Source organism: Zonotrichia albicollis, chromosome 20 (genome assembly GCF_047830755.1).
Source record: "Zonotrichia albicollis isolate bZonAlb1 chromosome 20, bZonAlb1.hap1, whole genome shotgun sequence".
In the NCBI taxonomy this organism is placed as follows: domain Eukaryota; kingdom Metazoa; phylum Chordata; class Aves; order Passeriformes; family Passerellidae; genus Zonotrichia; species Zonotrichia albicollis.
Genome location: NC_133838.1, coordinates 7,825,254 through 7,840,131, shown reverse-complemented (window position 1 = coordinate 7,840,131; position 14,878 = coordinate 7,825,254). Strand labels below are relative to the sequence as shown.

At 54.0% G+C, this 14,878-nt stretch overlaps 3 protein-coding genes across 5 annotated transcripts in view; 1 reads left to right on the top strand and 2 right to left on the bottom strand.

The window, feature by feature from the left end:
• Window positions 1-5,278, top strand: part of EYA3 (EYA transcriptional coactivator and phosphatase 3) — a 42,775-nt gene extending 37,497 nt beyond the window's left edge. For both annotated transcript variants that reach the window (XM_074555800.1, XM_074555799.1), the window contains 3 exons: window positions 285-406; window positions 652-752; window positions 2,146-5,278. In XM_074555800.1, the coding sequence (XP_074411901.1) occupies window positions 285-406; window positions 652-752; window positions 2,146-2,226 (304 nt within the window). In that variant the 3' untranslated portion in view covers window positions 2,227-5,278. The remainder of the gene's footprint in view (window positions 1-284; window positions 407-651; window positions 753-2,145) is intronic.
• Window positions 5,279-6,152: 874 nt separating this feature from the next.
• XKR8 (XK related 8) lies at window positions 6,153-9,749 on the bottom strand. Of its 2 annotated transcripts, XM_074555801.1 has the most exons (3): window positions 9,225-9,749; window positions 8,411-8,607; window positions 6,153-7,205 (listed from the first exon to the last, which is right to left on the bottom strand). In XM_074555801.1, exons 1-3 carry the CDS (start codon window positions 9,518-9,520, stop codon window positions 6,460-6,462), a joined length of 1,239 nt encoding a protein of 412 aa, XP_074411902.1. In that variant the 5' UTR covers window positions 9,521-9,749; the 3' UTR covers window positions 6,153-6,459. The 2 variants fall into 2 exon arrangements, with proteins under 2 accessions (XP_074411902.1, XP_005492454.2); XM_005492397.4 differs by lacking the exon at window positions 9,225-9,749 and having other exon boundaries at window positions 8,411-9,175.
• A 1,077-nt stretch (window positions 9,750-10,826) lies between these two features.
• On the bottom strand, window positions 10,827-14,842 carry RPA2 (replication protein A2). Its single transcript, XM_074555742.1, has 9 exons — window positions 14,690-14,842; window positions 14,468-14,580; window positions 14,289-14,390; window positions 14,104-14,217; window positions 13,526-13,600; window positions 12,707-12,820; window positions 12,323-12,433; window positions 12,144-12,238; window positions 10,827-11,440 (listed from the first exon to the last, which is right to left on the bottom strand). The coding sequence occupies exons 1-9, from the start codon at window positions 14,703-14,705 to the stop codon at window positions 11,356-11,358; spliced, it is 825 nt and encodes a 274-aa protein (XP_074411843.1). The 5' UTR covers window positions 14,706-14,842; the 3' UTR covers window positions 10,827-11,355.
• Window positions 14,843-14,878: the final 36 nt, after the last annotated feature.

Here is a 14,878-nt window from a genome sequence, read left to right as displayed (position 1 = left end):
GAGGTGCAGCACTGTGCTGGGCACTGCCCCTGTCTGAGGGCAAGAAGTTCACCTGTGTCTCTGCTGCAACACCTGTAATTAGCAAGGTCCCCATGCTCACCAAATGGTTTTTCTGACAGGGAATTCTGCCAGAAGCAAACAAGCAAAAATTGCAAAACCTTGTCCTAAAATGCCTCCTGAAAGCAGGACAGCAAAGCACCTGGGGAGCTGATCAGAGTGCCTGGAGCAGTCCTGGCACCCCTGCCTGTAGATGTGCTGTTACAAGTGTGTTTTTCTTTTTTCAGAAAAAACTGTGAGAACATCCTGATCACAACCACCCAGCTGATGCCAGCTCTTGCCAAAGTGCTTCTGTATGGATTGGGCGAGGTGTTTCCCATTGAAAATATTTATAGTGCTACAAAAATAGGTAAGGGAGTGTGCCAAGTCTGGCATGGTGCTATCTGCTGAGGGTTAGCTGGGATCTTGACAAGGGAAATGCCATTTCTGCAGCTGTGCAGCCAATGCTGTGATCCACTTCTGGCCTCAGGAGCTGAACTGGGTGCTGTCCCTTCCCAGTAAGACCAGAAGTGTTTCTGTACTGGGAGGAAGGGAGCTGTTGAGGCTCTGTTTCTCTGTGCCTGAGGTTCCTTACAGGAGGATTGTCTTTGGCAGGTAAGGAGAGCTGCTTTGAGAGGATCGTGTCACGGTTTGGGAAGAAGGTGACGTACGTGGTGATCGGAGATGGCCGTGACGAGGAGGTGGCAGCCAAGCAGGTGGGTGTGACAGTGACTGCAGAGCTGGGGCAGTGCACAGGGAACTCCTGCCAGGCTTCCCTGCAAGGACCCTCCTTCCAAGCTGAACTCTTCAGGCCAGGGCAGCCAGGAGCAAAGTTTGCCTTTGATGCAAGAGATCTTCCATTGTGTTAGGAGGGGCAGATTTCTGGCTCCTGGGTGCTTAAAGTTTCTCTTTTACTGTAGTTTAGGATTGCATATGACACTGTTCCTGTCAGCAGTGTCTTAGTGTAGCATGTTGGATGTAGCATGTTGGACTCAGTGATCTTGTGTGGTGTTGTGAGGTCCCCACGACGAGGTGAGAGATGAAAATTTCACTGCGTGTTCTCAGAAGGCTGATCTTCCCTTCCCTTCCCTTCCCTTCCCTTCCCTTCCCTTCCCTTCCCTTCCCTTCCCTTCCCTTCCCTTCCCTTCCCTTCCCTTCCCTTCCCTTCCCTTCCCTTCCCTTCCCTTCCCTTCCCTTCCCTTCCCTTCCCATCCCATGCCATCCCATGCCATGCCATGCCATGCCATGCCATGCCATGCCATGCCATGCCATGCCATGCCATGCCATCCCATCCCATCCCAAGGAAAGAGGAGGGATACATCAGAAGGCTTAACAAGAATGATCATGAAAGCTCATGACTGACTCCTTAGAGTCTGACACAGCTGATGGTGATTGGTCATTAATTAAAAACAGTTTACATGGAACCAAAGATGCACCTGTTGGTAAATGATCTCCAGACCACATTCCCAAACAATCACATAATTATTGTTTTCATTCTTTTCTGAGGCCTCTCAGCTTCCCAGGAGAAAATCCTGGGCAAAGAGGATTTTTCAGAAAGTATCATGGTGACAATTTTGGATGTCCCTTCCACCGTTGATGATTCTGTGGTTCTGTATGCTGATCATAGCCTGTGACTGTCAGGATATTGCAGTTCCTCAGGAGCGTGGAGGAGTCAGGGCTCAGGATCAGCAGCAGATCAGTACAGCACCTGCCATTAGGCTGAGTACAAACAAGGAACAAAGAGATTGATTGATTGATTGATTGATTTGGACAGGCCTGGATGTTCAGTTGTGCTAATTAGTAGTGAGTGCAAAGATGACTGTCAGGACCTTGACTCTGCAGGCTTCACACGTTCTGCCCCGTGCCAGAGCTGTGAGCCTGCACAGGCATTCCTGGCTGCAGCAGCAGCTCCCAGCCAGGGTTTCCATGGTGAGCAGCTGGCAGTCAGTGCTGGTGCCTGTCACACACAGCTGTGCACACGAGATGGGCCCCAGATCCAGATGTGTGTCCTGAGAGTGGTGAGCTCAGAACCACCACCCTGCACAGCCCTGCATGCTTTCACCTCGCTGGGAATCCCTGCATGAACCTGGCTGTCCTCTCTCTTCACAGCACAACATGCCATTCTGGAGGATCACAAACCACGCTGACCTCGTGTCCCTTCACCAAGCCCTTGAGTTGGACTTCCTGTAAGAAGGTGGAGCAAAGACACGACTGCAGCTCCTGCCAGCCCTCTCCATTCCTGGGGGGACAGAAATCTCACATGTTTGGGGACTCACCTTTCAGCTTGATGAAGAAAACATACCTAATGCAAACTGTACAGTGGGAAATGACAGCAGGTTGTTCCTTGGGAGCACAGGCCCTGCCAAGTCCAAGGTGTCCTGTGAAGAAGCCCTAGACTCAGCAGAGCTAGAGCTTGTGTGCAGAAGGGACTTACAGAGGCAGCTGAATGCCTCTGGCCTCCAGAGGGAGGGGCCATAAAACAGCAGATTTATGTGTAAGAGCCTTCTTCTTTCTATTCAGCTTAGTTGTAGATCCCAAGTAAACACAAAAATTTATTTTTATAGGAAAACGCTGATGGCAGAGCTTGAACCTCCTTTGTTTTGCAAAGCCGAAGAGCTGTGGGTTTTTTTCATAGGAAATATTAATGAAAATGTCAAAAATACCTCTATTGCTGTAAAATGTGTCCTCTCTCCTTCCCTGGGTGTTCAAAACAGTTAATTTATTACAATGTCCTTATGTTATTTCCTCAGTGTGGGATTACTGGAAAATATAAAGGTAAGGGAATGCTTCTGGAATATGTGGTTCCTTGTAGAGGCAAGTGTTGGTGTTCTGAATTGATCCCAGTGGCTTCTAGTGCAGAAGCCCTTTTAGCCAGCAGGAGATCTCTGGATTTCAGCCTTTGGACTGTAGATCCCACAGATGTTCCCTGCAAATCAAAATGGAATTGCCTGCGAACATCAGGTACAGCAGACTGGTGCAGACTGCTCAGATGTGAACAGAGTCCTCACCTGGACTAGGAATAATCTAATTCCTAAATCCTCATGAATGTTGCAGAAGGCTCTGGCTATGGTATAACCTTCACCTCTGTGTTCCTGACCCTATTTGTAAGTTCCTTTGAGTAGAATCAGATTCAATTTTCTTATATTCTTTACATTAGCCTAACTACATAGTGACAAACAAATGCCTTGTTAAGAGGGACTTAATTTTCTAAGACACTGTGACTTGGCAGCATGGAGCACTTGGGAGGGATGGTGATGCTGATTTTTCTGCAACTGTCCAAGAGCAGAGGCTGGAGTCAGTGACCTGTTCCCTGGGCAGGAACAGCCAGCAAGGACTGGGCTGCTTTTGTGCCAACTCAGCTGTGTTTGGGGGTCTCCCCCATGTGCCCTGATGGCACCAGATCAGCCCTGACAGGAGTGTGCTGTGCCCCAGAACCTGCTGCTGCTGCTCCTGCAGAGCCAGACCTGACCTCTCCAGATCGTGGTCATCAGCCAGTGGGGACTGGGCTGAAGGCCTGTCACTGCAGGAGGACACTGACCCATCTGCTGTGCCCACACAGGCAGGATGTGTTTGCTGCCTCCCTCCCTTTCATGGCTTTAATTACTGAGAGTTCATTTCCATCAGTGCAGGGGGAGCTGCTGGGCCAGCTCTGCACAGACTCTGCTGTGCCCTGGGGGCATCCTGGGCCAGCTCCAGTGCCCAGGGGGCAGAAGGTGCCTGGAGCCAGGGTTTGGATACCTCGTGCTCAGGGACTGGACTTGGGAGGTTTATTTCACATGGAACCAGCTCCACTTTCCCTTTGGGTTTGTTTTTTTTTTTGTTTTTTTTTAGATTAATTAAATTGGAATCAAAGGTGATTCTCTTTCTCCAGGGTGGTCACTGGAGTCAGGAGTGATCTGTTTTCTGTTCAGCTCCTTGCCAGGTGGATACAGGGTGTGTGTATTTCCCCAGGAGCTCTGCAGCAGGAACGTGCTGTCTGTGTGGGAGCTGCTCATCCATGAGGAAAATCTGAGCAATCTGCTCTGGGTGTCACTGGGCAGCTCAGCAGAGGGAAAGGTGTTGGGCTGCCCAGGGAGCAAACAGGCTGTGCTGGGAGTGCTCAGCAGTGGGTTTGGAAGGGGGAGCAGCACCCAGAGGTGTTCTCTGCTCCTGTTCCAGGCAGCTGAGGCAGCTCCAGTTCTTCTGGGGTCCCTGTGAAGTGCCAGAGCTGTGCTGAGGAGCAGCCTCATTGCTGCCAGGGCTGGCAATGGCACCAGAGGATCAGCACTCACTTTAGTCACAAAGAGCCTGTGCTGATGCTGAACATCCTTCAGCCCATCCAAAGGTCTCCTGTAAGCAGGTTGGGGAGCTGGCCCAGCCTGTGCAGCAGCCTGTTGGGAGCATATCTCATACTCCAGCTGGCTGAATTTGGGATTAAAACCTGTGCCTTAACCTCCCACCACCGGCACAGCCGAGCAGCCCAGAGCTTTGCTGCCATGGGAAGCAGAGCTGTGCTGGAGAGGGGCTGGGTTTGCCCAGGCACTGGCAGCAGGTGCTGCACCTGCAGGCCTGAGCTGCCTGGCAGCTGGCTGTGCTTTGTGTTTGTTTACTTCAAATGTTTTAAGGAAATTTTAAGATGTTGGTAAAATTTTAGCTGAGTGTGGAACTCGCAGCCACTGACATTTCATACTGGTATTTATATGATGTTTCCTTGAATGTATGTAAAGTACTTTTATAACAGGAGGTTGATGGTACATTTCTGTGTTTGTTAATAAAGGGGTGACCTGGCTATTTTATTTTTTCCTCTACTGGCTGAATTTAAGCCTTTTCCTGTCTCTTTTGAGGCAAGAACAGCATCTCTGTCCAAGCATTGATTTTCTCCTGTCTCTGTCACCAGTTCAGCTACAGTCAGGTCAGGGGTAAGGGGAGAGCAAACCTGAACACCTGAAGGACAGTCAGCCTGCAGGCCCAGAGCACTGAGCTCACCTGGGTGCTGCTGGCTTCCCCTTCAGCTTCAACACAGCCACAGAGGCTTTAAAAACCACCTGATCCTCTAACATTTGTTGCCTCCAAGAGCCCTTGGGGAGATGTCTGTGCTGGCACTGGTGGGAAGCAGCAGGACCCTGGAGCCCACAGCACCTCTGTTGCTCTGCTGTGAGGGTGGGCTCAGGTGCTGCTGCCCATGGGGCCTTTGCCTGTTCATGGTCTGTAATGGGAACTGTCCTGTGAACTGGAAAAAATAATAAAGTCTTTATTTTCTATAGTCAGTGCTTCAGCCTGTTCTCTGCCCCTGTGACAGCTCAAACCAGGCCTGGCAGCACCAGGAGCACTCAGGGTGCCACAGGTCACAGTGCAGCCACCAGAGCCCCACGATCCTGGGGAGTCCTGGGGAGCCAGTGGGGCGGGAGCTGCTCCTGGGCCCTGCTGAATGTTTTCCTGCACAAAACATTCCCTTCCCATTCTTTTGCACAAGGCAACACCCCTCTCCCACCCTGTGCTGCTGGCCTTGGGCAGGCTGAGCTGCTCACAGGAGCATCTGTGAAACAGCTGTGAGCAGATGCCTTCAGCTGCTCCTCCAGCTGCATCCTGATGCCTTCCCTGGTATGGAATTTCCTCCTGGGAGGGATGTGATGGAGATGGGGGAAGGAGCCAAAGGTGCTGTGGGCAGCCAGGATGTGCCTCAGCTGCCAGCTGGGCAACAGCAAAGGGCAGGGGCTGCTCTGGGTTTGGGCACTGAGCTGGGTGGAGGCAGCCCCAGCTGGGGAGTGCTGGGTGTCTGTGCCCAGGAGCTGGCACACCCCGAGCCCACTGCTGACCACACCAACAGCCACCAGTGCCTGAGCAGTGCTGTGGCCTTGGGAGCCCTGCCCAGGCTGTGGTGGTGGGCATGGCAGCTAGGGCAGCATGAGGTGTCCAAGCCCTGAGCCACCCTGGGGCTCCTCCCAGCACAGCCCTCCCTGAGCACACTGATAACAGGTGAGCTTTGACCTTAAAGCCTAAAATAACACAAGGAGGAAAAGCCTGGCTGGAAACAGAAAGGTCAGATGGCCACAACCGTGGAGGAAACAGATCCTCCCTGCCCCACCACCCAGATCCCAGCACAGCACTGGCAGCAGCAGGCACAGGACAGGCACAGAGAAAATAAACCAGTGCTCTTGTTTTCATTTTTCTTTTTTTGAAAAAGCTACAAATAAATAACAAGAAAAGTAGACAGAGCAGTGCAGCCAGATGCTACAATGTGCTGGACTCCCCACACTGTGGCTTTCCCCGAGGGTACAGCCATGGGAGCCATGCTGAGTGCCATGGGACTCACTGGGTGTTTGCACACCACCCCTGGTTTCTGCCAGCTCCCTCCAGCTGTCCAAAACAACAGCCTGGGGGGCACAACCAGGGGCACACCAACAAGTGTACCTCCCCCCTGATGTCCCTTTAGAGGAGCTGCCCTCACACAGCAGACTCCACAGCAGCATCTCCATTCAGGAAGTGCTGCTGTGCTGGCTGGGACAAGGAGAAGTGGCTCTGGGCCAGCCACTGCATCCGCCTGTTCACCAGGTCTGGTTCCAAAAACGAGCGAAACTCCACCCCATCCCCTCCTCCACTGGCATCCACCTCGTCATATCGGCCCTCCTGCCGCACCCGCACGTTGGGGTGCAGCCACTTGTAGTAGGTGACCCTGAGCCCCAGCCCCAGCAGGTAGCAGGGCAGGGCTGCAGACACCACAGGGATGAGGTATGAGTGCTCCTCCTCCTCCTCAGGAGGCCGGCCCCAGAGCCAGGCCAGGCCCAGCAGGGTGCTGTCCACCAGCATGAAGCCGTGGTAGATGATGCTGCGGTGCAGCGTCCTGCCCTGTGCCACGTTGAACCAGCTGAAGTAGAGGATCACAGCCACCATGGCCCGGTAAAGCTGCTCGGAGCCCGGTGACTCCATGAAGTCTGTGCCCTGCAGGCTGACCCACAGGAACATGGCCAGCCACAGCAGGGAGAAGTGCACAGCCATGCCATAGGGCCAGAGCAGGGCGAAGAGCGCCAGCGCCAGGATGCGGGGGCAGATGAGGAAGAGGTTCCAGAGGAAGTAAACGATGGAGGAGCTGCGGCTCAGCTCGTACTTGTCCTGCAGGAAGGAGCGCAGGGACTGGTGGTAATCCAGCAGAGACCAGGACACACACAGGAACGCCGTGACCATCCCCAGGCCTGTGAACACACAGGTGAAAATGTCACAGATATATTTGCTGAAAAATCCTTTGCTAGGATTTTTTCTCCTGAGAAGCTGAGAGACTTCAGAAACTAAATGTAAATAATAATTATCTGCTGCTGTGGAATCAACAGGGGCATCTTTGATTGGTCTCATGTGGCTGTTTTTAATTAATGGCCAATCACAGTCCAGCTGTCTTTCTGGTCAGTCACAAGATTCTTTCTTTCTTTCTTTCTTTTTCTTTCTTTTCCTTCCTTCCTTCCTTCCTTCCTTTCCTTCCTTCCTTTCCTTCCTTTCCTTCCTTCCTTTCCTTCCTCCCTCCCTTCCTCTTCCCTCCCCTTCTGATGAAATCCTTTCTTCTATTCTTTTAGTATAGTTTTAGTATATCCTTTTCTTTTAATATAAAATAGATCATAAAATAATAAATCAGCCTTCTGAAACATGGAGTCAAGATTCTTGTCTCCTCCTTTGTTCTGGGACCCCTGTGAACACCACCACAGTGAAAATGCTGAGGGGGGACCAAGGGGTGGCCCAGCCTGGCTCAAACCTCTCCCTGCCCACCTCTGCTAAAATGAGTTTCCCCCAGGTCACAAAGCAGCTGCTGTCAGGGTCAGAGCACCAGCACCTGCATCTGTCCCTTGGCATTCTGCCCTCCCTGAGGACAAGGAGGCTGGTGCCTGGCCTCGCTCAGAAAAAGAGGAAGAAATGCTGGGATTGAACAGCTCTGCAGAGCCCATCTCCCAGGCATGGAAGCCCTCATCCCACACAGGCAGGTGAGTGCTGGCTCCTACATTGTTGGGCTCCCCATTTCCCTGCAGTGACACCTGCTCCCCACCCCAGAAAGGGCACCACAGCTCCTGCTCAGTGTGTGCTTCACCCACACCACCATCAGCACCTCCCTACTCCCCAGAAGGTGCCTGATTTCTCACCTGACCCTCAGCCTCTCCTGGGGCAGATAACAGAATGACCACAGTGGTCCCACAGCTTCAACCCCCCCACCCCAAGCCCAGCATGGTCCGTTGGGGCATGAATGCAGGACAGGGGTCCACCCTGTAGCATGACACATCAAAGGAAGGAGTGACACAGGAGCAGAATGACACTGCAAGTGTCTTGCTGGGTCCTCCAGCCCCTGGACAGCCTCTCTGATCTGCCCCACCCAAGCCTGCACCCCCACATCCCCCTCCCTTGGCTCCAGTCCCCTCACCTTGGGAAATCTCAGCCTTGTTGGTCCGCAGGACGATGTAGAGGAGCAGGGTGAGCTGCGGCGTGTTCTCCAGGAAGGTCTCGAACAGACGCAGCATGCTGATGTCGTGCGAGATGAAGGCTATGTGTCTCTGCTCATCCTCCTCCTCTGCCCTGGCCCAGCACACCCTCCAGCCCACCTTCAGAGCATAGAGGCACCTGTGGGGAGCAGCTGTGGTGAGGGGCCATGCAGAACACACCTTGGTCCCCACGCTGCCCTGACAGCTCAATGAACTCCTGACAGGACCACAAACTCCTGACAGGACCACAAACTCCTGACAGGGCCACAAACTCCTGACAGGACAACGAACCCCTGACAGGGCCACAAACTCCTGACAGGACCACAAACTCCTGACATGACCAAAAACCCACTGATTTGTGTCCAAACCCCTCCTTCCCCCTACCCAAACCACACACCACAGCAGCCACACCATGCAAGTGTAAAAAACCGAGCATCGATCTCCCTGCATTATTCCCTTCCCACGGCTCGGCCTCGCTGCTCCCCTCAAGTGCCGAGGCCGTGACGAGGTTTCGGGGCGCTGCTCCGTTTGTCCGGAGGGCAGCGGCACCAGCCCCGGGACACAGAGCAGAGCCCGAGGGAAACTTCCCTCGCTCCACCGACACTCCTCATCCGGATCCGGGCCGGGCTCTGTGCTGGAGCCTCCTGGCCCTGCCGACAGCCGAGGCTCCGCTCCCCCCATCAACGGGTGCCGGGAGGGGCCGGGGCGGAGCGGAGTCCGGCGGCGGGCGGGAAACTCGGTGCGGGGCTGCCGTACCTGAAGAAGAAGCCGAGCTGTAGGAGGTGCAGGGCGGCGAGCAGCAGCACGGGCACGGCGGGGCGCAGGGCGGGCGGGTCGGAGCGCAGCCAGAGCCAGCTGCAGGTCTGAGAGGCGGCTGAGGCGGCGGCGAGCACCGACAGCGACAGCGCGGCCCAGCCGGGGTGGCCGTGCCGCGCGTACTGCGCCGCCACCCAGCCGTCCATGAACACGTCCAGGCTGGCCGCCACCGTGCCCGCCGCCGCCAGCGCCAACTGCAGCGGCCCGAAGCGCGGCGGGGCTGTTCGGGGAGACATCGGGGTCCCACAGCCCGGCCCGGAACCGGCGGTGGCGGTGGCGCCGGCACGGGCCGGACCCACCCCTGACGGGGCTCGCCCCGGGCTGTGGGACCGCCCCGGATCGGCAGCTCTGCCCCGGGCTGTGGGACCGCCCCGGACAGCTCCACCCGGGCTGTGGGACCGCCCCGGATCGGCAGCTCTGCCCCGGACAACGGGACCGGCAGCCCCACCTCAGGCTGTGGGATCGCCCCGGATCGGCAGCTCTGCCCCGGGCTGTGGGACCCGCAGCCCCGCCCCGGGCTGTGTGAACGCCCCAGATCGGCAGCCCCGGTCCGTGTGACTGCCCCGGGCAGCTCCGCCCCAGGCCGTGGGACCGGCAGCCCCACTCTGGGCTGTGACTGCCGCGGGCAGATTCTCCCCGGGCCGTGTGTCCCCCCGGGCTGTGTGAAGGCTCCGGGCCGGCAGCCCCGGGCCGTGTGTCCCCCCCGGGCAGCCCCACCTCCGGCCGTGTGACCGCCCCAGCTCCGTTCCCGCCGCCGTCGCAGCCCTGTCCCCAGCCCTTTATCCAATTGCACAACTGCTCTCCTGACAAGCAATTCCATTCATCTTCACTTCCAAAATCCCTCAGGGATTTTCTTCCTAATCGGCACACCTCCTACAAAAAGGAAATTACAGTACTTTTGGCTTCAAGGTATGCTGAATGCCGTAGCCAAACGCTCACCTGTTACACACCTGCTGCGTGATTCACCCACAGAGGTGCACCACGGGCTGCAGCTGGGCCACTGAACCCAAGCAGGACACTGGGATGGGCCCCAAAATGAACTCCTGGCAGAGCAGAGCAAAGCCCCTGGGTCTCCCTGCCAGCACCATGGATGTGGCCTCAAGAAACTGCCTCTGCCAGTCCCTTTGTGAGACCTAGGCAACAGAAACTCTGCCCTACCTAAACACCCAAAGCTCACCAGACTGTGAGCCCTCTGAACTGTGCCCTATGTGCACACACTGCTATTCCTGCAGGCTCCGTGTCCCTGGGCATTTATCAAGCTGCAGTGGAAGGACAAGTCAGCACAGCACTGAACAGCAGAGCAGCTGTTCTGGTGGCAGAAATGGTTCTGGCTCTATTTGGAACACTGTTCTTTTCTTCAGTAGTACAATTATTTAATTTCTAACTAGCTAGACATTCACTTGAGTTTGAACCTTCAAAGTAAAAAGCTAAGGAAAAAATAAGAATAGTTAAACTGAAAGTATGAGCTGTGCTTTTATCCCCAGCTTTTGTCAAGCAGTTTTCTTCTTCAAGGCAGAGAAGCCTCTAGAATCACACATGATGCAAAGTGCCCCAAGTTAACATTTTATTGGAAAAGTTCAAAAGCTCTAGTTAACAAGATCAGCTCTAGTACAAATATAGATTTAAGTGCACAAACTAAAAAATAAAAACATCTTCTCATGATTGCTGTCCATCAGTGGAAGATTACTCTTGGCTACCCACTTTGTGAAGAAAATGGAATGGAAGCTGAGTTAGGAGAAACAGCTCTAAAAATAAAAGACAAATAATAAAGAGGCTCTTCTTTCTACCAGGCACTCTCTAAGGAGCCAAAACAAAGTGAAAGCTCTGAAGCTTTGAGTTCAGTTTTCCCATGTCTGTTTATGCTTTCAGTCACATGGTCACAGCATAGAATCAGGTCCAATTACCAGAATCACACACGTCCTGCTCATCCTTGAGTTCCAAGGAGCTGGCATTCACCCAGTAACCAGGACTTCCCACAAAGAGCAAAGTCACCTTCCATGTAACAGCTCAGCAAGGTATCTTGAAATATGGACAAACATTTGCTTGGAACTAAAGGCAGATGGAAGGAACTTTACTCAGCATCTGTTGACTTGTAGTGATCATCATCCACCGTGGAGTAGATGTGTCCCTCGCTGCTGAGGAACTCCACAGCTTGCCTTGAAGAAAAACCCCACAGCTAGTAACTAATGTGCAATTAGTTAGCAAAGGGAGGTAAGTCACCACCTTTCTGATTTCCAAAATTCCCATTTACAGACCCCATCCCCACAGTTCCCTCCTGGCAGCTGCCCAGGGAAGCTCTTGGTGTCTCTGTCCTGTGGGCAGTGTAAGTGACAGAGGAAGTTTCTCCAAAGCTATGGCAATGTGCTCCCCCTGAAGCTCAGACTCTACTTGAGTCACCTCTCTGCTCTTCCTAAGCAGTACCAACCAGAAGGGTAATGAACAGGGGTGCTGCTCTGTCCCCTGCTCTAGAAGGGACAGAACACAAAAAGGTCATGGAAGGTAATGACAACTTTTGGAACTCTCAAGAAGATGTTTTGAGAGACAGTGAAGTAGAACAGAACAAACTATTCCTAGATTTTTATCAGGGTGCAAAGAGCAAGGCAGACCTTGAGCAGGAGAAATGGTAATGAGGCACTGCAGTACATAAACAGCTTGTTTTGAAAACAAGGAGCAAAGCAACTGGCAACAGCTCACTCAGGGCAGTGAATCTTTCAAAAGCTCTGGCTCCTGTGCTGCTGGGACCACCTGAATTACCCACCCTGACTCACAGGTGAGTGTCAGGGTTTGTCCACTGTTCTCTCTGCCTCTGGAAAGCCTGCCTGGATTCCCACAGCATCCTTCATTTCTACACACACTTACTTGATGGTTGACATACTCAAACCATGGAGCTGGAGCTTCAAATCTTGCAGACTCATCCCCTCTGGGACATGGCAGCTTTTGATCAAGTTCAGCACCTGGATGAGCAAGAAGCACAGCAGCTCCCATCAGAGGAGCTCTGGTGGCAGTGCTGTGCTCCCAGAGGAGCTGCTGGCACCCACCTGGCTCTGGTGTGCTGTGAGCCCGTTCACTGGCAGGCTGCCACCTCCTCCATAGCCCCCCATGTCGCTGATGCCAGTGGAGGAGAATGACTGTGGCCCTCTTGATGCTGACTGGAATTAGGAGAATAAAAGTGCTGTGGTTAGCCAAGCTGCCCAAGCCTGCAGAGTTAAAGACTCACAGTAAGTAAAAATAGCTTCTTATGGAAGCAGATTGCAATACAATCTCCCTCCAAGGAAGCCAGGACTCCTGTTACACCTTCAGTGTTGCCCAGCTTTAAACTCTCCACCCCACAATGAAGGAATTTTCCCAGTGAAAGGTCCCTCTTTGGGAGATCACCACTCACCCAGGAAGGGTCACGATGGAATCAGGGTCTTTGTACATACCATGAGATTTTTTCTGAGGATCATGTGTGCATTGACAATTTCCAGTATGTGTGTGGTGAACTCATTCATATTTTCCAGAGGCATGATCTTAAATGCTACCAAGCTCTTCTTATTCTTTCAGAGGAAAAAAAGAACAAACAAACACAAAACAAAGAAAACAATTTACAGCTCAGGAACATGAAGATGCCTAACAGCCAACCCAGCCATTTCCTCCAGGAGTGTGGGACAGCAGTGGGGAGAGAACTTCTGTGCATGCAGCTCATCCTAAACCTTCTGACCTACATCTTGAGCTGCTTTTGGCTGGGGTACAGTAGCATGGGCTGGTTTTTAGTCATTGCACAGGGCCAAGGGCTTCCTGCTCCTCACACAGCTCCACCAGTATTAAACTGGGAGGGGACAAGGAGCTGTGAGAGGAAACAACTGGGACCCCTATGCCCCACAGGAGAACCCAGAGCAGCCAGTGTCATGTTCAGTTATAAAACTGATCAAAGAAGGAGGAAGAGGCACGCCTGCCTGCCCATGGGAAGTGTGGAGAGAAATCCTTGTTTTGCTTTACTTATTACACTGCTTTTATCTGAACTCATGGCTTTTTTCACTTTGACCCTTCTGATTCCCCCCATCCCACTGGGAGCAAGCAAGCAATGGGGGAGGGATGTGATTTTAAAAGACAATGGAGACAGAATCACCCCTCTAACCAGCTGGGAATTAAATGCACCTTGCCTAAATGCACATACACCATTATTTGAGTATTTACACCACATGTGCTACGTGAAGTGCTGAGAGTCTTACAAGACTCACACACGGGTAACACAACCTTACCTGGAAGGACCGAAGGTGACCAGCTACTTTAACATAAGTTCCTGGAGGCACCACAACATTCTCACCTCCTGCCTCCTAACAGAGAGGGAAAAACAGGTTTGCTGTTTCCATTTCTCAATTATCACAATAAGCAGCTTAGCAAAGCTGGCTCATCTCAAGCAAGCACAAACAATGTGCATTCCTACGTCACGCTAAACTTGCAGTAAATCAGCTGAACTTCCTGCCTGATTACCCTCCCAAAACTGTTTAACTGAACTCAGCTATACTAAACAGGCAGTCAGTCATATACACCGCCAGGGACCTCTGCTACAGCAGCATCTCCTTTGGATTTCAGGGACATGTTATCCCTAAAATACTTTCCAGAAAAGCCACACCTTCTATACTCAAAAAGCTTCCTGAGAAGTAGGGAGTTGAGAATTGAGTTGATCAATGATCCTTACAGGTTCCTTCCAGTCCAGACACTGTGTAATTCCCCACCCACTTTCCCCAAAGTGGGGAGAAAAAGAAAAAGCTTTTCTCCCCCCCACTGCTCCCCAAAGCTGCTAAAGAAGCCTGCTGACAGCAAATCCAGTGCTTACATCAGTATCAACCCACTGCCTGACGTCCATGGGGGCTGCTGTCATGTCGTCCACCTTGTAGAGGATGTTGGTGGGCGCCTTCTCGGCGTGCCGCACGATGCCCACCAGGGTGACCTGCGGCGGAGGAGGAAGGGTCACACTCGGGCCGGTGCCGGTGGGCCCCGCGGGGCCGTCCCGGTGCTCACCTGCGAGATCTCCACGTCACAGATTCGGAAGGTCTCGTCGACCTGCTCGGCCGCCAGCAGCTGCGACACGGTGCAGGGCACGATGTTCTGCGAGCGGCTCCGCTGCGAGGGCCGGAGGGGCCGTCAGAGCCGGACCAGGCCCGGCCCCAGGCCCGACCCGCGGCCCCCGCCCGCCCTACCTGCTTCTTCTCCGCCTGGCCGCCGGCGGGCGACCCGAACCCGCCCGGGGACTGCGTGTATCCGCCCGGGAGCCCCGCGCCGCCCATGCTGCCGTACCCGCCATCGAAGTTCCCTAAGGGGGGAGAGAGAAGGACCGTGACGCGGTGGCGGGGACACAGCCCCCTTCCCTAACGCTGCCGCCATCCCGGGGAGCGGCCCCCGCGGCCCCCGGCCCCGCGCACCGTGCCCGCTCCACATGGCGCCGCTCCGGGACTGCCGCCGCCGCCCGCGCGCCGGCCCGCGCGCTGCTGCCTGCCGCCCAATCCGGGAGCGCCGCTCTGCCGGCCCGCAGCCAATCGCGTCCCTCCGCCTTCCGGATCCGTCCAATAGAAGGAGATCCCGGGGAAGCTACCGCCGCCATTTTGAGAGCG

Coding starts and splice junctions, on each gene's coding strand:
- XKR8 (XM_005492397.4), bottom strand. CDS start 9,149: ATGGGGGGAGCGGAGCCTCGGCTGTCGGCAGGGCCAGGAGGCTCCAGC. Junction 7,206..8,410: donor CAAGGCTGAGATTTCCCAAG/GTGAGGGGACTG, acceptor GTGTGTTCACAG/GCCTGGGGATGGTCACGGCG.
- RPA2 (XM_074555742.1), bottom strand. Junction 14,218..14,288: donor GTGACGTGGAGATCTCGCAG/GTGAGCACCGGG, acceptor CCTCCGCCGCAG/GTCACCCTGGTGGGCATCGT. Junction 13,601..14,103: donor GGCAGTGGGTTGATACTGAT/GTAAGCACTGGA, acceptor CCTCTCTGTTAG/GAGGCAGGAGGTGAGAATGT.